This window comes from Melospiza georgiana, chromosome 33 (assembly GCF_028018845.1).
Source record: "Melospiza georgiana isolate bMelGeo1 chromosome 33, bMelGeo1.pri, whole genome shotgun sequence".
Taxonomy (NCBI): domain Eukaryota; kingdom Metazoa; phylum Chordata; class Aves; order Passeriformes; family Passerellidae; genus Melospiza; species Melospiza georgiana.
In genome coordinates this window covers 767,740-781,343 of record NC_080462.1, presented here as the reverse complement: position 1 = coordinate 781,343, position 13,604 = coordinate 767,740, and the positions used below count along the sequence as shown (strand labels likewise).

Below are 13,604 nucleotides of genomic sequence, written 5' to 3'. Positions count from 1 at the left end.
GGGTGCCAGCCTGGCCTGTGAGTGCCACCCTGGCCATGTGAGTGCTCTTGGTGCCACCATGGCTATATGAGTGCCCTGGGTGCCACCCTGGCCACTGGAGTGTCCTGGTGCCACCTTGGCAATGTGAGTGCCCTGGTGCCACCCTGGCCATGTGAGTGCCCTGGTGCCATGTGAGTGCCCTGGGTGCCACCCTGGCCTTGTGAATGCCCTGGGTGCCACCCTGGCCACTGGAGTGTCCTGGTGCCACCTTGGCCATGTGAGTGCCGCCTTGGCTATGTGACTACCATGGGTGCCACCCTGGCCATGTGAGTCCCCTGGGTGCCCATGTGAGTGCCCTGGGTGCCATGTGAGTGTCATGGGTGCCACCCTGGCCATGTGAATGCCCTGGATGCCAGCCTGGCCATGTGAGTGCCCTGGGTGCCCATGCGAGTGCCCTGGTGGCACCCTGGCCACGCTGCCCATCTCCCAGCAGCCCGGGCACACAGGAGGGGCGATGAGGAGTTTGGGGTGAGCTGGGCTCCGTGCTCACCCTGTCCCCTCTGCCCTGGCACGGCTCAGCCCTGAGGAGCTGCAGCCCGGGCTGGGACAGCTTCCAGGGCTCCTGCTACCGACACTTCCCCACCCGGAGGAGCTGGGAGGACGCCGAGAGCCAGTGCCGGCACCACGGGGGGCACCTGGCCACCATCCTGACCCCCGAGGAGCAGGACTTCATCAACGGTACGTGACACTGCTGCTGTGTGACACTGCTGTGCCCTCCACACTGCTGCTGTGTGACACTGCTGTCCCCTCCCTGCCGGTGTGTGACCCTGCTGTCCCCTCCCTGACACTGCTGTGTGACACTGCTGTCCCCTCCCTGCTGCCGCTGTGTGACACTGCTGTCCCCTCCCTGACACTGCTGTCCCCTCCCTCCTACTGGTGTGTGACACTGCTGTGCCCTCCCTGACACTGCTGTCCCCTCCCTGCTGCCCGTGTGTGACACTGCTGTCCCCTCCCTGACACTGCTGTGTGACACTGCTGTGCCCTCCCTGACACTGCTGTCCCCTCCCTGACACTGCTGTCCCCTCCCTGCTGGTGTGTGACACTGCTGTCCCCTCCCTGACACTGCTGTCCCCTCACTGCCGGTGTGTGACACTGCTGTCCCCTCCCTGACACTGCTGTCCCCTCCCTGCTGCCGAGCCCTGCAGGGCTGCGAGTTGACAGGAGGTGGAGCCCGGCCCTGCAGGGATGGATGGACACACAGACAGACACACAGACAGACAGACAGGCCAGAACAGGGATGGTGCATGCAGAGACGTGGGAGCAGATGGGTTCAGCCCCCTGAAATGTGTCCGGAGATGGGAACAGAGGGGGGAAAGGGCTCTGGAGCACCTGAGGGGGCTCAGGGTGGGATTAGGGGGGACCTTCTCACTTTTTACAGGGTGGAGTCGCTTGGGGGTCAGAGAATGTCCAGGGATGGGAACAGAGCTGGGGAAGGGGATCTGGAGCTCCTGAGGGATGTGGGGAGAGCTCAGCCTGGAGAAAATGAGGCTCAGGGGGGACATTCTCCCTTTTTACAAAGTGGAATCACTTGGGGGTCAGGGTCTGGAGAATGTCCAGGGAAGGGAACAGAGCTGGGGAAGGGGCTCAGGAGCTCCTGAGGGAGCTTAGGTGGGACTCAAGGGGGACCTTTTCAGTTTCAATAGTTCCCTGACAGGAAGGTGGAGTCACTTGGGGGTCAGAGAGTGTCCAGGGATGGGAACAGAGCTGGGGAAGGGGCTCTGGAGCTCCTGAGGGATGTGGGGAGAGCTCAGCCTGGAGAAAAGGAGGATCAGGGGGCGCCTTCTCACTTTTAACAGGATGGAGTCACTTGGGGGTCCGGCTCTGGAGTGTCCAAAGAAGGGAACAGAGTGGGGAAGGGGCTCTGGAGCTCCTGAGGGATGTGGGGAGAACTCAGCCTGGAGAAAAGGAGGATCGGGGGGCACCTTCTCACTTTTTACAAAGTGGAGTCACTTGGGGGTCGGGCTCTGGAGAATGTCCAGGGAAGGGAACAGAGCTGGGGAAGGGGCTCTGGAGCACCTGAGGGAGCTCAGAGGGGGCTCAGCCTGGAGAAAATGAGGCTCAGGGGGGACATTCTCCCTTTTTACAAAGTGGAATCACTTGGGGGTCGGGCTCTGGAGAATGTCCAGAGAAGGGAACAGAGCTGGGGAAGGGGTTCTGGAGCACCTGAGAGAGTTTAGGTGGGACTCAGGGGGGACCTTTTCACTTTCAATAGTTCCCTGACAGGAAGGTGGAGTCACTTGGGGGACAGAGAGTGTCCAGGGAAGGGAACAGAGTGGGGAAGGGGCTCAGGAGCTCCTGAGGGATGTGGGGGGAGCTCAGCCTGGAGAAAAGGAGGCTCAGGGGGCGCCTTCTCACTTTTTACACGATGGAGTCACTTGGGGGTCGGGCTCTGGAGAATGTCCAGGGATGGGAACAGAGCTGGGGAAGGGGCTCTGGAACTCCTGAGGGAGCTCAGAGAGGGCTCAACCTGGAGAAAATGAGGCTCAGGGGGGACATTCTCCCTTTTTACAAGGTGGAATCACTTGGGGGTCAGGCTCTGCTCCCAGGGAAAAAGGCTCAGGAGCAGGAGAAGCAGCACCAGGGCAGGGCTAGGTTGGATATTGAGAACATTCCCCCACGGAGATGCTGCCGGTGGCTGAAGGGGTTTAGGAGACCTGTGGATGTGGCACTTGGGGACAGAGGTGCCCCTGGCTGTGGGGGATGGCTGGGCTCCATGATCTCGTCCCTTTTCCAACAAAATCCCACAGTCCGGTGATGGGTGGGCAGAGCAGCGGAGGGGTGGGTGTGTAAATTTGAAAATTGGGTGTAAATGTGAAGGCAAAGCCAGGACCCGCCTGAAATGAGCCTTGGAGGGATGGGGGAAGGCAGAGCAGGGCAGAAGTGCTGTGGGAACAGGACAGGGAGCAAAGAACCTGAAGGAACTGAGGGCGGAGGGGGAGGAAGGGGCAGGAGAGACCTCACAGGGACACAAAGGGACACAAAGGGACACAAAGGGACACAAAGGGACACAAAGGGACTGGCTGGACCTGAAAGGGGACTGGGAGAGCCAGGTGGGGACAGGTGCAGACAGGTGGGGACCTGCAGGGACAGGTGGGGACTGGCAGGGCAAGGTGGGGACCAGCTGAACCAGGTGGGGACAGGCGGGGACAGGCGAGGACCTGCAGGGACAGGTGGGACTGGCATAGCCAGGTAGGGACCTGCAGGGAGAGGTGGGGACAGGCAGGGACAGGCGGGGACAAGTGGAAACCTGCAGGGACAGGTGGAGACCAGCAGAACCGGGTGGGGACAGGTGGGGACCTGCAGGGACAGGTGGGGACTGGCAGGGACAGGTGGGGACAGGAGGGGACAGGTAGGGACTCACAGGGACAGGTGGGGACCTGCAGGGATAGGTGGGGACCCGAAGGGACAGGCAAGGACCTGCAAGGACAGGTGGGGGACTGGCAGGGCAAGGTGGGGACTGGCATAGCCAGGTGGGGACCAGGAGGGCAAGGTGGGGACCTGCAGGGACAGGTGGGGACAGGCGGGGACAAGTGGAAACCTGCAGGGACAGGTGGAGACCAGCAGAACCGGGTGGGGACAGGTGGGGACCTGCAGGGACAGGTGGGGACTCACAGGGACAGGTGGGGACAGGCGGGGACAGCTGGGGACGGGCGGGTCCCGGGCTCTGCCGCCCTCTCCCGGCCGCTCCTGTCCCGCCTCCCCGGAGCTGAGGGGCAAAGGGGTTCCCCGATGTCCCTTTGGGGTGTCCCCAAACCTGCCAGCACCTTCCTGCTGCAGCACGAGGGACACCCCCAGGTCCCAAATCCCCCTGAGCGCGGCCCTTCAGCCCCCTCCTGACACCTGGCTGTGTCCCTGTCCCAAACATCCCCTGTGTCCCCCAATATCCCTTCAGCCCCCTCCTGAAGGTGGCACCTGGCTGTGTCCCTGTCCCCACCACACCCTGTGTCCCCCAGGAGCCCTTCAGTCCCCTCCTGACACACCTGTGTGTGTCCTTGCGTCCCACACCTGGCTGTGTCCCTGTCCCCATCACACCCCGTGTCCCTTAGCAGCCCTTCAGCCTCTCCTGGCAGGTGCCACCTGGCTGTGTCCCTGTCCCCAACACCCCCCGTGTCCCCCAGACCAGTACAGGGAGTACCAGTGGATCGGCCTCAACGACCGCACCATCGAGGGCGATTTCCAGTGGTCCGACGGGAGCCCCTTGGTAAGTGGGGCTGCCAAGCCCTGGGTGCCCTCACAGGGCGGGCACCGCCAGCCTGGCACCTCCTTATCCTCCCCCACAACTCGGGTTTTGGGGCTCCCAAGCAGGAGCTGCCTGCTTCACCTGGCTGAGCATCCCCACTCCTAGCCAAGCTAACAAACAGCAAAGCTCATAGCACGACTGACTGTTGTAATCACACTTTACAACTGATCTGCCTTCACAATTATCCTAACAGGAGCTGCAATCCTACTTATTGCCTCTTTCACCCTGTGCAATCCATCTTATTGCCTCTTTCACCCTATGCAATCCACCTTATTGCCTCTTTCACCCTAAGCAATCCACCTTATTGCCTCATACACCCTGTGCGTGCTCACAATGACACAACGACATGTCGCAGACATCTTTTCTGAAAAATCCTTTCCCCAGGGTTTTTCCTCCTGAGAAGCTGAAAGGCCTCAGGAACAGAGTATAAACATTGATTATCTGCTGCTGTGGAATGCAGCAAGTAGATTTTTGATTGGTCCATGTTGGTTGTTTCTAATTAATGGCCAACCACAGCTGGCTTGGACTCTGTCTGAGCCACAAGCTTTTGTTATCATTCCTTCTTTTTCTATTCTCAGCCAGCCTTCTGATGAAATCCTTTCTTCTATTCTTTTAGTACAGTTTTAATATAATATATATCATAAAATAACAAATCAAGCCTTCTGAAACACGGAGTCAGATCCTCATCTCTTCCCTCAGCCTGAGACTCCGGTGAACATGGTCACACCGAGGCCCTGTCCCATCCCACATCACATCAGTCCAAAACTCCTCCACACCAGAACATCTCCTCATAGCCCCACATAAAATCCCCATAATGCTCCTAATCCTCAAACCTGAACTAATCTCTGGTATCCCCATTTGCAAGTACAGTTTCAACCAGAACATTAGACTCTAAAAAATAGAAGTTAAACCCTTCTTACCGGCCAAGGAGAGGTAAAACCAGTGAGAACTGCTAACTCTTGTATCTGAGTATAAAACCTCAGTCTCCTTACTTTCCAAGGATAATAGTAACACAGTGGTTTTAGGAGCCACTCATCTTGGTGCAGGTCCAAGTGAAAGTCATGGACCTCTCACTAGTCCTAAACACATTCATGCTGTGAAAAACGCCAATCACTTGTTTTTAAAATTGTAAAAGTTTAATAGTAGTACAATGGTTATAAAAATAGTAATACAATTAGACTAATAATAATTTGGACAATTTGAATTAGGACAATATGAGACAATATGAGACAAAGAGTTATGGATGTCCGGGTACCTTTTTCTGGGCAGCACAAGGTCAAAAAAGGACCCACGTTAACAGAGGATTAACCCTTAAAAGCAACAGCCTGTTGCATATTCCTACACCTCATACATGATGCATAAATTCCATTCAAATACAGAATTCTGTCTGGTCATCATCAACTTCTTCCTCTGAATCCTAACAGCACCTTTGAAGTGGGAAGAAGTTCGTTTCTTCTGATAATGAGCAATAAATTCTCTTTCTCTGAAAGATTCAGGTGTCCTGTGGCTGCTATCTTGCTGCAAGTCCTTTCTTTAAAAAAAATATCCCACATAGCATAGTTTCTATTTTAACAATTTTTATAACCTAAAAACTATATTTAGCACACTACTTAAGAGAATTAATCCAGCATTACTTCCTAACATACCACATATAATATTCACTTCAATATTTGCAAAATGCCAATCATAAAATACATGCATTTTTCACAATACTCTTAACCCTCTCCACCCCCATCCTATTTCCACTTCTATCCAAGAACAACCCCAGGGAGCCACACCTGGGCTTTGCCATGGAGGTGGCACCTCTGTCCCAATGGGGGTGGCAGTGCCAAGATGCTGCCCCCACACCTGCAGGGTGTGCTGGATGCCCCCCTGCACCCCCCTGTGCCCCCTGTGCCCACAGCTCTACGAGAACTGGCACCCTGGGCAGCCTGACAGCTATTTCCTCTCGGGGGAGAACTGCGTGGTCATCGTGTGGCACGACGGTGGGCAATGGAGTGACGTGCCCTGCAATTACCACCTGTCCTACACCTGCAAGATGGGGCTGGGTAAGCTGGGCTGAGCCCTGATTTGTGGGAGCAAGCAAACCGCGCGATTTTTGTGAAATTGGAAAGTTGTAAATTTGTGACGTTTGTAAATTTGTGAAAGTTGCATGTTTATTACAGCGATTGTTAGGATGGTTCCCCTTAAAATGACATGAGTGCCTCTGGGAATTCCAGATCCTTTTTTAGCTCCCTCTCAAATCCACATGCAAGCAATTGCACAACTGGTCATAATTTCATTGTTTCACAAGTTCACAGTAGGTTCATACATATTCATTTTTACAAATTTTGCGTGACATTTGCGCTAATTTTTCTTTATCAGCAAGAATTCCTGGGTCAGGTTGCCCTGCTCTGTCTGCCCTCCCCTTTAATCTCTGTCCTTCACTGAAGCAGCTTCTTAGAGCATTGATTTTCAGGAGAACAGGCAGTCAGATTAAACAGCAATGTTTTCAAGCTACAGAGCTAACTCAAAGATGTACATTTCACCTCAATCAAAACGGATTTCTGGAAAATTTCCACTCTGTCTTACCCCCCCACCCCGAGGAGGGGCTTTGCTACCACCTCCACAGCGGGGAAACGAGTCCTGGGCATGGGCCCCTCAGCCTGTTTGGGCTTTTTGGGGCTTGCTCTGGGCTGGGGGGGCTTTACTGCAATTCCCCCTTTTTGGGCTCTGGGATGGGGGAGGGCTTTACCCCTGTTTGGGCTTTCAGGGCTGGGGGGGCTTTACCCCCATTTGGGTTCCGAGATGGGGGGGTTTTACCCCTGTTTGGGCTTTCTGGGCTGGGAAATGCAATGTTCCTGTTTGGGCTCTAAGCTGGGGGGGCTTTATTGCAATTCCCCTGTTTGTGCTCCGGGCTTGGGGGGGGGGGGCTTTACTGCAATGTCCTTGTTGGGGCTCCAAGCTGGGGGGGCTTTACCCCTGTTAGAGCTCCAGGCTGGAGGGGCTTTACCCCTGTTTGGGCTTTCTGGGCTGGGGGGGCTTTATTGCAATGTCCCCATTTGGGCTTTCGGGGCTGAGGGGCCTTTACTGCAATTCCCCCTTTTTGAACTCTGGGCTGGTGGGGGCTTTACTGCAATGCCCTGTATGGGTTGTCCGAGCTGGGAGGGCTTTATTGCAATGCCCCATTTGGGCTCTGAGCTGGGGGGAGGCTTTACCCCCATTTGGGCTCCAAGCTGGGGAGGTTTTACCCCCGTTTGTGCTTTTTGGGCTGGGGGGGGCTTTACTGCAATGCCCCTGTTGGGGCTCAGGGCTAGGGGGGACTTTATCCCCCTTTGGGCTTTCCGGGCTGGGAAATGCAATGTTCCTGTTTGTGCTCCGGGCTGGGGGGGGCTTTACTACAATGACCCCCCATCCTTGCAGTGCAGTGTGGGCCCCCCCCCCGCCCTCATCAACGCCCGAGCCTTCGGCAGAGCCAAGCAGCGCTACGAGATCGGCTCCACCGCCCGCTACCGCTGCCGGCCCGGGCTCGCCCCGCGGCGCTCGCCCATCATCCGCTGCCGCGAGGATGGCACCTGGGAGCCCCCCCAGCTTTCCTGCCGGCCTGGTGAGTGCTGAGCCCCCCACTGAACCCCCCCATCTCGGGTTGTGTTGAGAGTTGCTGCCCCGAGATGTTGTCTCGGTTTTGCAAAGACAGGAGTCTGCTAAGGAAGGCAGGAGGCTCCCCTGAAATGGAGAATGTAAACCCGCCTCAACCCTCCCAATTGCTATAAATTTTAAATTAAGGGGCTCTCAGGAAAAAATATGGGAGCAGGAAATAACAGCTTTTTAATAGGGACGGGAAAATAAAGATAAAATAAAACTATGCAGTACACTAGAACAACACTGCCAGAGTCAGAACCCAACCTGACACCCTGTGGGGTGTTGGTAGCAGTCCAATTGGAATTGTGCTGCAGCCCTCCTGAAGTATCAGATGTGGTTCCGTTGGAGCAAGGGGGATCTGTAGAGAAGGATGTATTCTTCCTCTGAAGATCCAGTGGAAGAGGCAGCTGCTGTTCCTCTGGGGAATCCCGTGGAGAAGCCGTGCTGGTGTCTCAAAACCTCTGGATTATATCTGGGTAGCAATGCTTGGCTCCTCCCTCTGGGCGGAGCATTTCCCAATGGGATGTTATAGTTCTTATCAGCCATGCAGTGACATTCAATAGCTGTTATCAGCAATGTCCCCTCCCGAGGGAGGTGTGATTGTGGTCACACAAAGAGAGAGATAAGGCAAATTGCCCACTTGACAAAGATAATCTGCCATGCAGATGGTAATGGAAAACATCTTGCATTGCAATCTTCAATAGATGTGCAGGATGTCTCTGTTTCGGCCCACGTGGCTGAAGAACGAATCTGGACTTTTCACTTTTCGGTCTTGAGGTTGTTTATTAATTGTTATCTATAAAATATTCTTTCTGCCCAGCTAAGGTCTGTGACACCAGCAAGGGGGGCTATTTACAGATGCGAATGAGATGGGGCTGCTCTGGGAAGTGCCTCGAGCTGTTTTAATTTCCAGCATCAGTCTCATTACATGGTTATGACAATGGGAAGATGCCAGCAGCTCACATTCCAGGCAGCAAGCCAAAATCTTAATGTTACAACTTACTTTATAAGCTTCTTGACCAATCACACAAAGCAAAAGCACATTGACAGTAGTTCTATCCCATTACCATAAGTACAGGTACCTTTGGTTGAAACAATGCTTACTTATTTCCTATACAATACCTGCTTGTGAGCTTTAAAACACAATGCACAGAGCTCCATTATTAACCTTTAACCTTCCTAATATCTTGCTAGATAAACTTTCTGCAGCTTAGAGAGCTATTCAGACAAGCGTTAATACACAGGCCATTGTTCTATTTGTTCTTGCTTTTTCTACAGTTTAAACAATTTTTCTGCTGACCTATCTCATGGCTGCTGCTTGGCTCTACTCACAGTTCTGCTGTCTCTGAGGCCTGCCTTTTGCAGCTTTCCCAAAACCCTCTGATTTTGTGGATTCCCACAGTCTGCTCAGCAAGGCAGCCACAGGCACTCTCTGTGTTGTCCTTTTATACTGCAAACTACGTGTAACATATTTACACTTAATTCCCAATACCCATCACCCATGTTAGACAGTGAGCTTCTATTCCAAATATAACATATTTACACTTAATTCCCAATACCCATCACCCATGTTAGACAGTGAGCTTCTATTCCAAATATAACAAATTTACACTTAATTCCCAATACCCATCACCTGTGTTAGACAGTGAGCTTCTACTCTAAATATAACATATTTATAATTACTTCCCAATACCCATTGCCTCTGTTAGACAGTGCACTTCAACTCTAAACCAATCCCTCAGTGTCAACATCACAGCAGAAAATGGAGAACAAGAAGAAGAAGAAAGAAAGGCTGGACACGCCCAGATTCCTCCATCTTGTCCCCATAACCAAAAATCCTAAAATCTACATTTTCACCCTGTGATCATTTTGTTATTGCACCATTCAAACCTGTGTGACTTTCAGGTCCTCCTACAAAGTTGGCAACTTGCTCCAAGGGTCAAAATCAAATCCCCAGGTGTTCTGGGCAGCATGCCAGTGTTATAAATGATCAAATCGAGGGCCAACTTATAAGAAAATTTAGCAATGATTTATTAATTTGTCAGTGAGATTGAATTTTGATCGTCAAAAACCACCACAGCCAAGGGCAGTCAGTATTCACATGTAACAGGGTGGTCCATCAATCATCGTGGGAGATGCAATCTTCGAGGTGAAAATCACTCTTGAGTGGTCCTGGCACCCAGGGAAGCAGGTGATTATCACCTGGAAGTTTCCATTCCTACGTTAAAAACCCCAAAGTTATCTCAACATAGTCTTGGAACTAGATGAATATGAATAAGACACTGCTCCTGACCAGGGTGGTCAAAAGACATAGTTTGGATCTTACAACATTTTATACATTAATAGCATGAATTATCTCTATCATATACTACATCAGGGTGTCCGAGCCCCCTGACGGGGTCTTCGACAACTCTGGACACCCAGAGGGATGTGCTGGGTTCTGACACCCCTTTGGTGGTGCTTTCCCTTCATCTGGCACTTCTGTGTCCCCCCAGGTGTGGCTGAGCCCCCCAACAAGTGAGGGGGTCCCCAGTGCCTGGACTGGTGTGGATGGCGACAGCACTGGGAGACCACGATGGAGTGAAACCTCGCTGTTGGGTGTCTGCCCCCTTTGTTTGTTTTATATCTGTACAAAAATATCCTAAAAAAAAAAATTAAAAGAGCCCATTGAAAGGAGCCCCCAGAGCCCCAAAATGCAGCACAGGAATTTTGTCCTCAAAGTCACAGCAGAGCTGAAATCCAGAGGAGACACCACGGGCAGAAACGTGCCAGCATCACCCTCCCATCCAGCTGGGGGTTGGCATGGGGACATCCGGGCTCTGCTGCAGCTCAACACCCACCCAGAGGGGTCCGGGGGGGCTCCTGCACCTCCCTGGAGAGGCAGAAGCTGCTGCAGCAGGCTTGGAGTGGGGACCTGCTGCCCAAACCCCCTCCCCGTGCTGCTGTGGGCATTAAAACCAGTAAACAGATGGCACAGAGTGGCGAGCTGGTTATTTGGGGTGGGGGCTGGGGGCTGGCACAGCGGTGGGTGGCACTGCACAGCCCTAAAGCAAGGAGGGTGGCAGCCGGGGAGAGCCTGGGCACAGAGACACTCCAGGAGCCACAAAAACAGGGAGAAACTACTCCAAAATGCCCCCAAATCCCAGAGACACCCCCAGGAGCCACAAAAACAGGGGGAAACCACCCCAAAATGCCCCCAAATCCCAGAGACACCCCCAGGAGCCACAAAAACAGGGGGAAACTACCCAAAGTGACCCCAAATCCCAGAGACACCCCAGGAGTCACAGAAACAGGGATAAACCACCCCAAAATGCCCCCAAATCTCAGAGACACCCCCAGGAGCCACAAAAACAGGGGGAAACCACCCCAAAATGCCTCCACATCCCAGAGACACCCCAGGAGTCACAGAAACAGGGATAAACCACCCCACAGTGCCCCCAAATCCCAGAGACACCCCAGAAGCCACAGAAACAGGGGGAAACCACCCCAAAATTTCCCAAATCCCAGAGACATCCCCAGGAGTCACAGAAACAGGGGGAAACCACCCCAAAATGCCCTCAAATACCAGAGACACACCCAGGAGCCACAGACACCACCCAAAGTGCCACAGTTGGGCACAGAGACACCAGAGGAGCCACCAAAAACAGCGACAAACCAACCCAAAATGCCCCCAAATCTCAGAGACACCCCAGGAGCCACAAAACCAGGGGGAAACCACCCCAAAATGCCCCCACATCCCAGAGACACCCCCAGGAGCCACAAAAACAGGGGGAAACCACCCCACAGTGCCCCCAAATCCCAGAGACACTCCCAGGAGCTACAGAAACAGGGAGAAACCACCCCAAAATGCCCCCAAATCCCAGAGACACCCCAGGAGTCACAGAAACAGGGAGAAACCACCCCAAAATGCCCCCAAATCCCAGAGACACCCCCAGGAGTCACAGAAACAGGGATAAACCACCTCATAATGTGTCCCACAAGTTGTCCTAAACACCCCACAAGTCATCTCAAACACTCCACAGGGAATCCCAAACAAATAACACGTCCCAAACACCCCATGAGGAGTCCCAAACACCCCATGAGGAGTCCCAAACACCCCACAACATGTCCCAAACACCCCACAGAGAGTCCCAAATACCCCACAGGGAGTCCTAAACACCCCATAATGTGTCCCAAACACCCCACAAGGTGTTCCAAACACCCCACAACATGTCCCAAACACCCCACAGAGAGTCCCAAATACCCCACAAAGGTGTCCCAAACATCCCAGAGGGAATCCCAAACACCCCAAACACCCCACAAGGTGTCCCAAACACCCCACAACATGTCCCAAACATCCCATGAGGAGTCCCAAACACCCCATGTGTCTCAAACACCCCATGAGGAGTCCCAAACACCCCACAACATGTCCCAAACACCCCACAGAGTGTCCCAAATACCCCACAGGGAGTCCTAAACACCCCATAATGTGTCTCAAACACCCCACAAGTTGTCCTAAACACCCCACAAGTTGTCTCAAACACTCCACAGGGAATCCCAAACACATAACACGTCCCAAACACCCCATAATGTGTCCCAAACACCCCATAATGTGTCCCAAACCCCATGAGGAGTCCCAAATACCCCATGAGGAGTCCCAAACACCCCACAAGGTGTTCCAAACACCCCACAACATGTCCCTAACACCCCACAGAGAGTCCCAAATACCCCACAGGGAGTCCTAAACACCCCATAATGTGTCCCAAACACCCCAAACACCCTACAAGGTGTCCCTAACACCCCACAGAGAGTCCCAAATACCCCACAAGGTGTCCCAAACACCCCATAATGTGTCCCAAACATCCCATGAGGAGTCCCAAACACCCCATGAGGAGTCCCAAACACCCCACAACATGTCCCAAACACCCCACAGAGAGTCCCAAATACCCCACAAGCCTGCTGGGGTGGGACATGGGCACCCTTTCCATCAGGGGATGCACCAAGAACCCACACCCAGCCCTACCAGAGGATGCACAAACCACCCAAGCCTTCTGGGAGAAGATCACCCCTTCTTCCTCACCTCCACCTCTCTGCCCAGGTGATGAGCTCTAGTGACCCACCACTGTCACTCACATATTTTATGAAAATCCTTTCAGCAGGATTTTTCTCCTGAGAAGCTGAGAAACCTCAGAAAAGAAAGGTAAACAATAACTGATGGCTGTGGAATGTGGTCTGGAGATGGTTCACCAACAGGTGCATCTTTGGTCTCACGTGGATTGTTTTTACTTGATGACCAGTCATGGTCCAGCTGTGTTGGACTCTCTGGTCCATCACAAGATTTTATTATTCATTCCTTTCTAGCTTTCTGACATCTCCTTTCACTTTCTTTAGTATAGTTTTAGTATAGCATTTTCTTTTAATATAAAATATATATGCCATAAATAATAAATCAGCCTTCTGAAACATGGAGTCAAGGTGTTCTTATCTCTGCCCTCGTCCTGGGGACCCTCAAACACCAACAAACCACCACTGTCCCCTGTGCTCAGCCCCATGTCCTCACTTGCCCATGAAGCAGTAGGAGCCCTAGGTCCTCCTTTCTCTTTCTCTAGTATAGCTTTAGCATATAATTTTCCTTTAATATAATACACACCATAAAATAATAAATCAGCCTTCTGAAACATGGTGTTCTCATCTCTTCCCTCATCTTGGAGACCCTCAAACCCCA

At 53.0% G+C, this 13,604-nt stretch overlaps 1 protein-coding gene across 4 annotated transcripts in view; it reads left to right on the top strand.

Annotated features, from left to right (window-relative positions):
• BCAN (brevican) overlaps nucleotides 1-10,867 on the top strand; it is a 38,659-nt gene extending 27,792 nt beyond the window's left edge. For all 4 annotated transcript variants that reach the window (XM_058043021.1, XM_058043020.1, XM_058043019.1 and 1 more), the window contains 5 exons: nucleotides 559-717; nucleotides 4,158-4,240; nucleotides 6,183-6,327; nucleotides 7,682-7,865; nucleotides 10,396-10,867. In XM_058043021.1, coding sequence (XP_057899004.1) covers nucleotides 559-717; nucleotides 4,158-4,240; nucleotides 6,183-6,327; nucleotides 7,682-7,865; nucleotides 10,396-10,405 — 581 coding nt within the window. In that variant the 3' untranslated portion in view covers nucleotides 10,406-10,867. The remainder of the gene's footprint in view (nucleotides 1-558; nucleotides 718-4,157; nucleotides 4,241-6,182; nucleotides 6,328-7,681; nucleotides 7,866-10,395) is intronic.
• The last annotated feature ends 2,737 nt before the right edge of the window (nucleotides 10,868-13,604 follow it).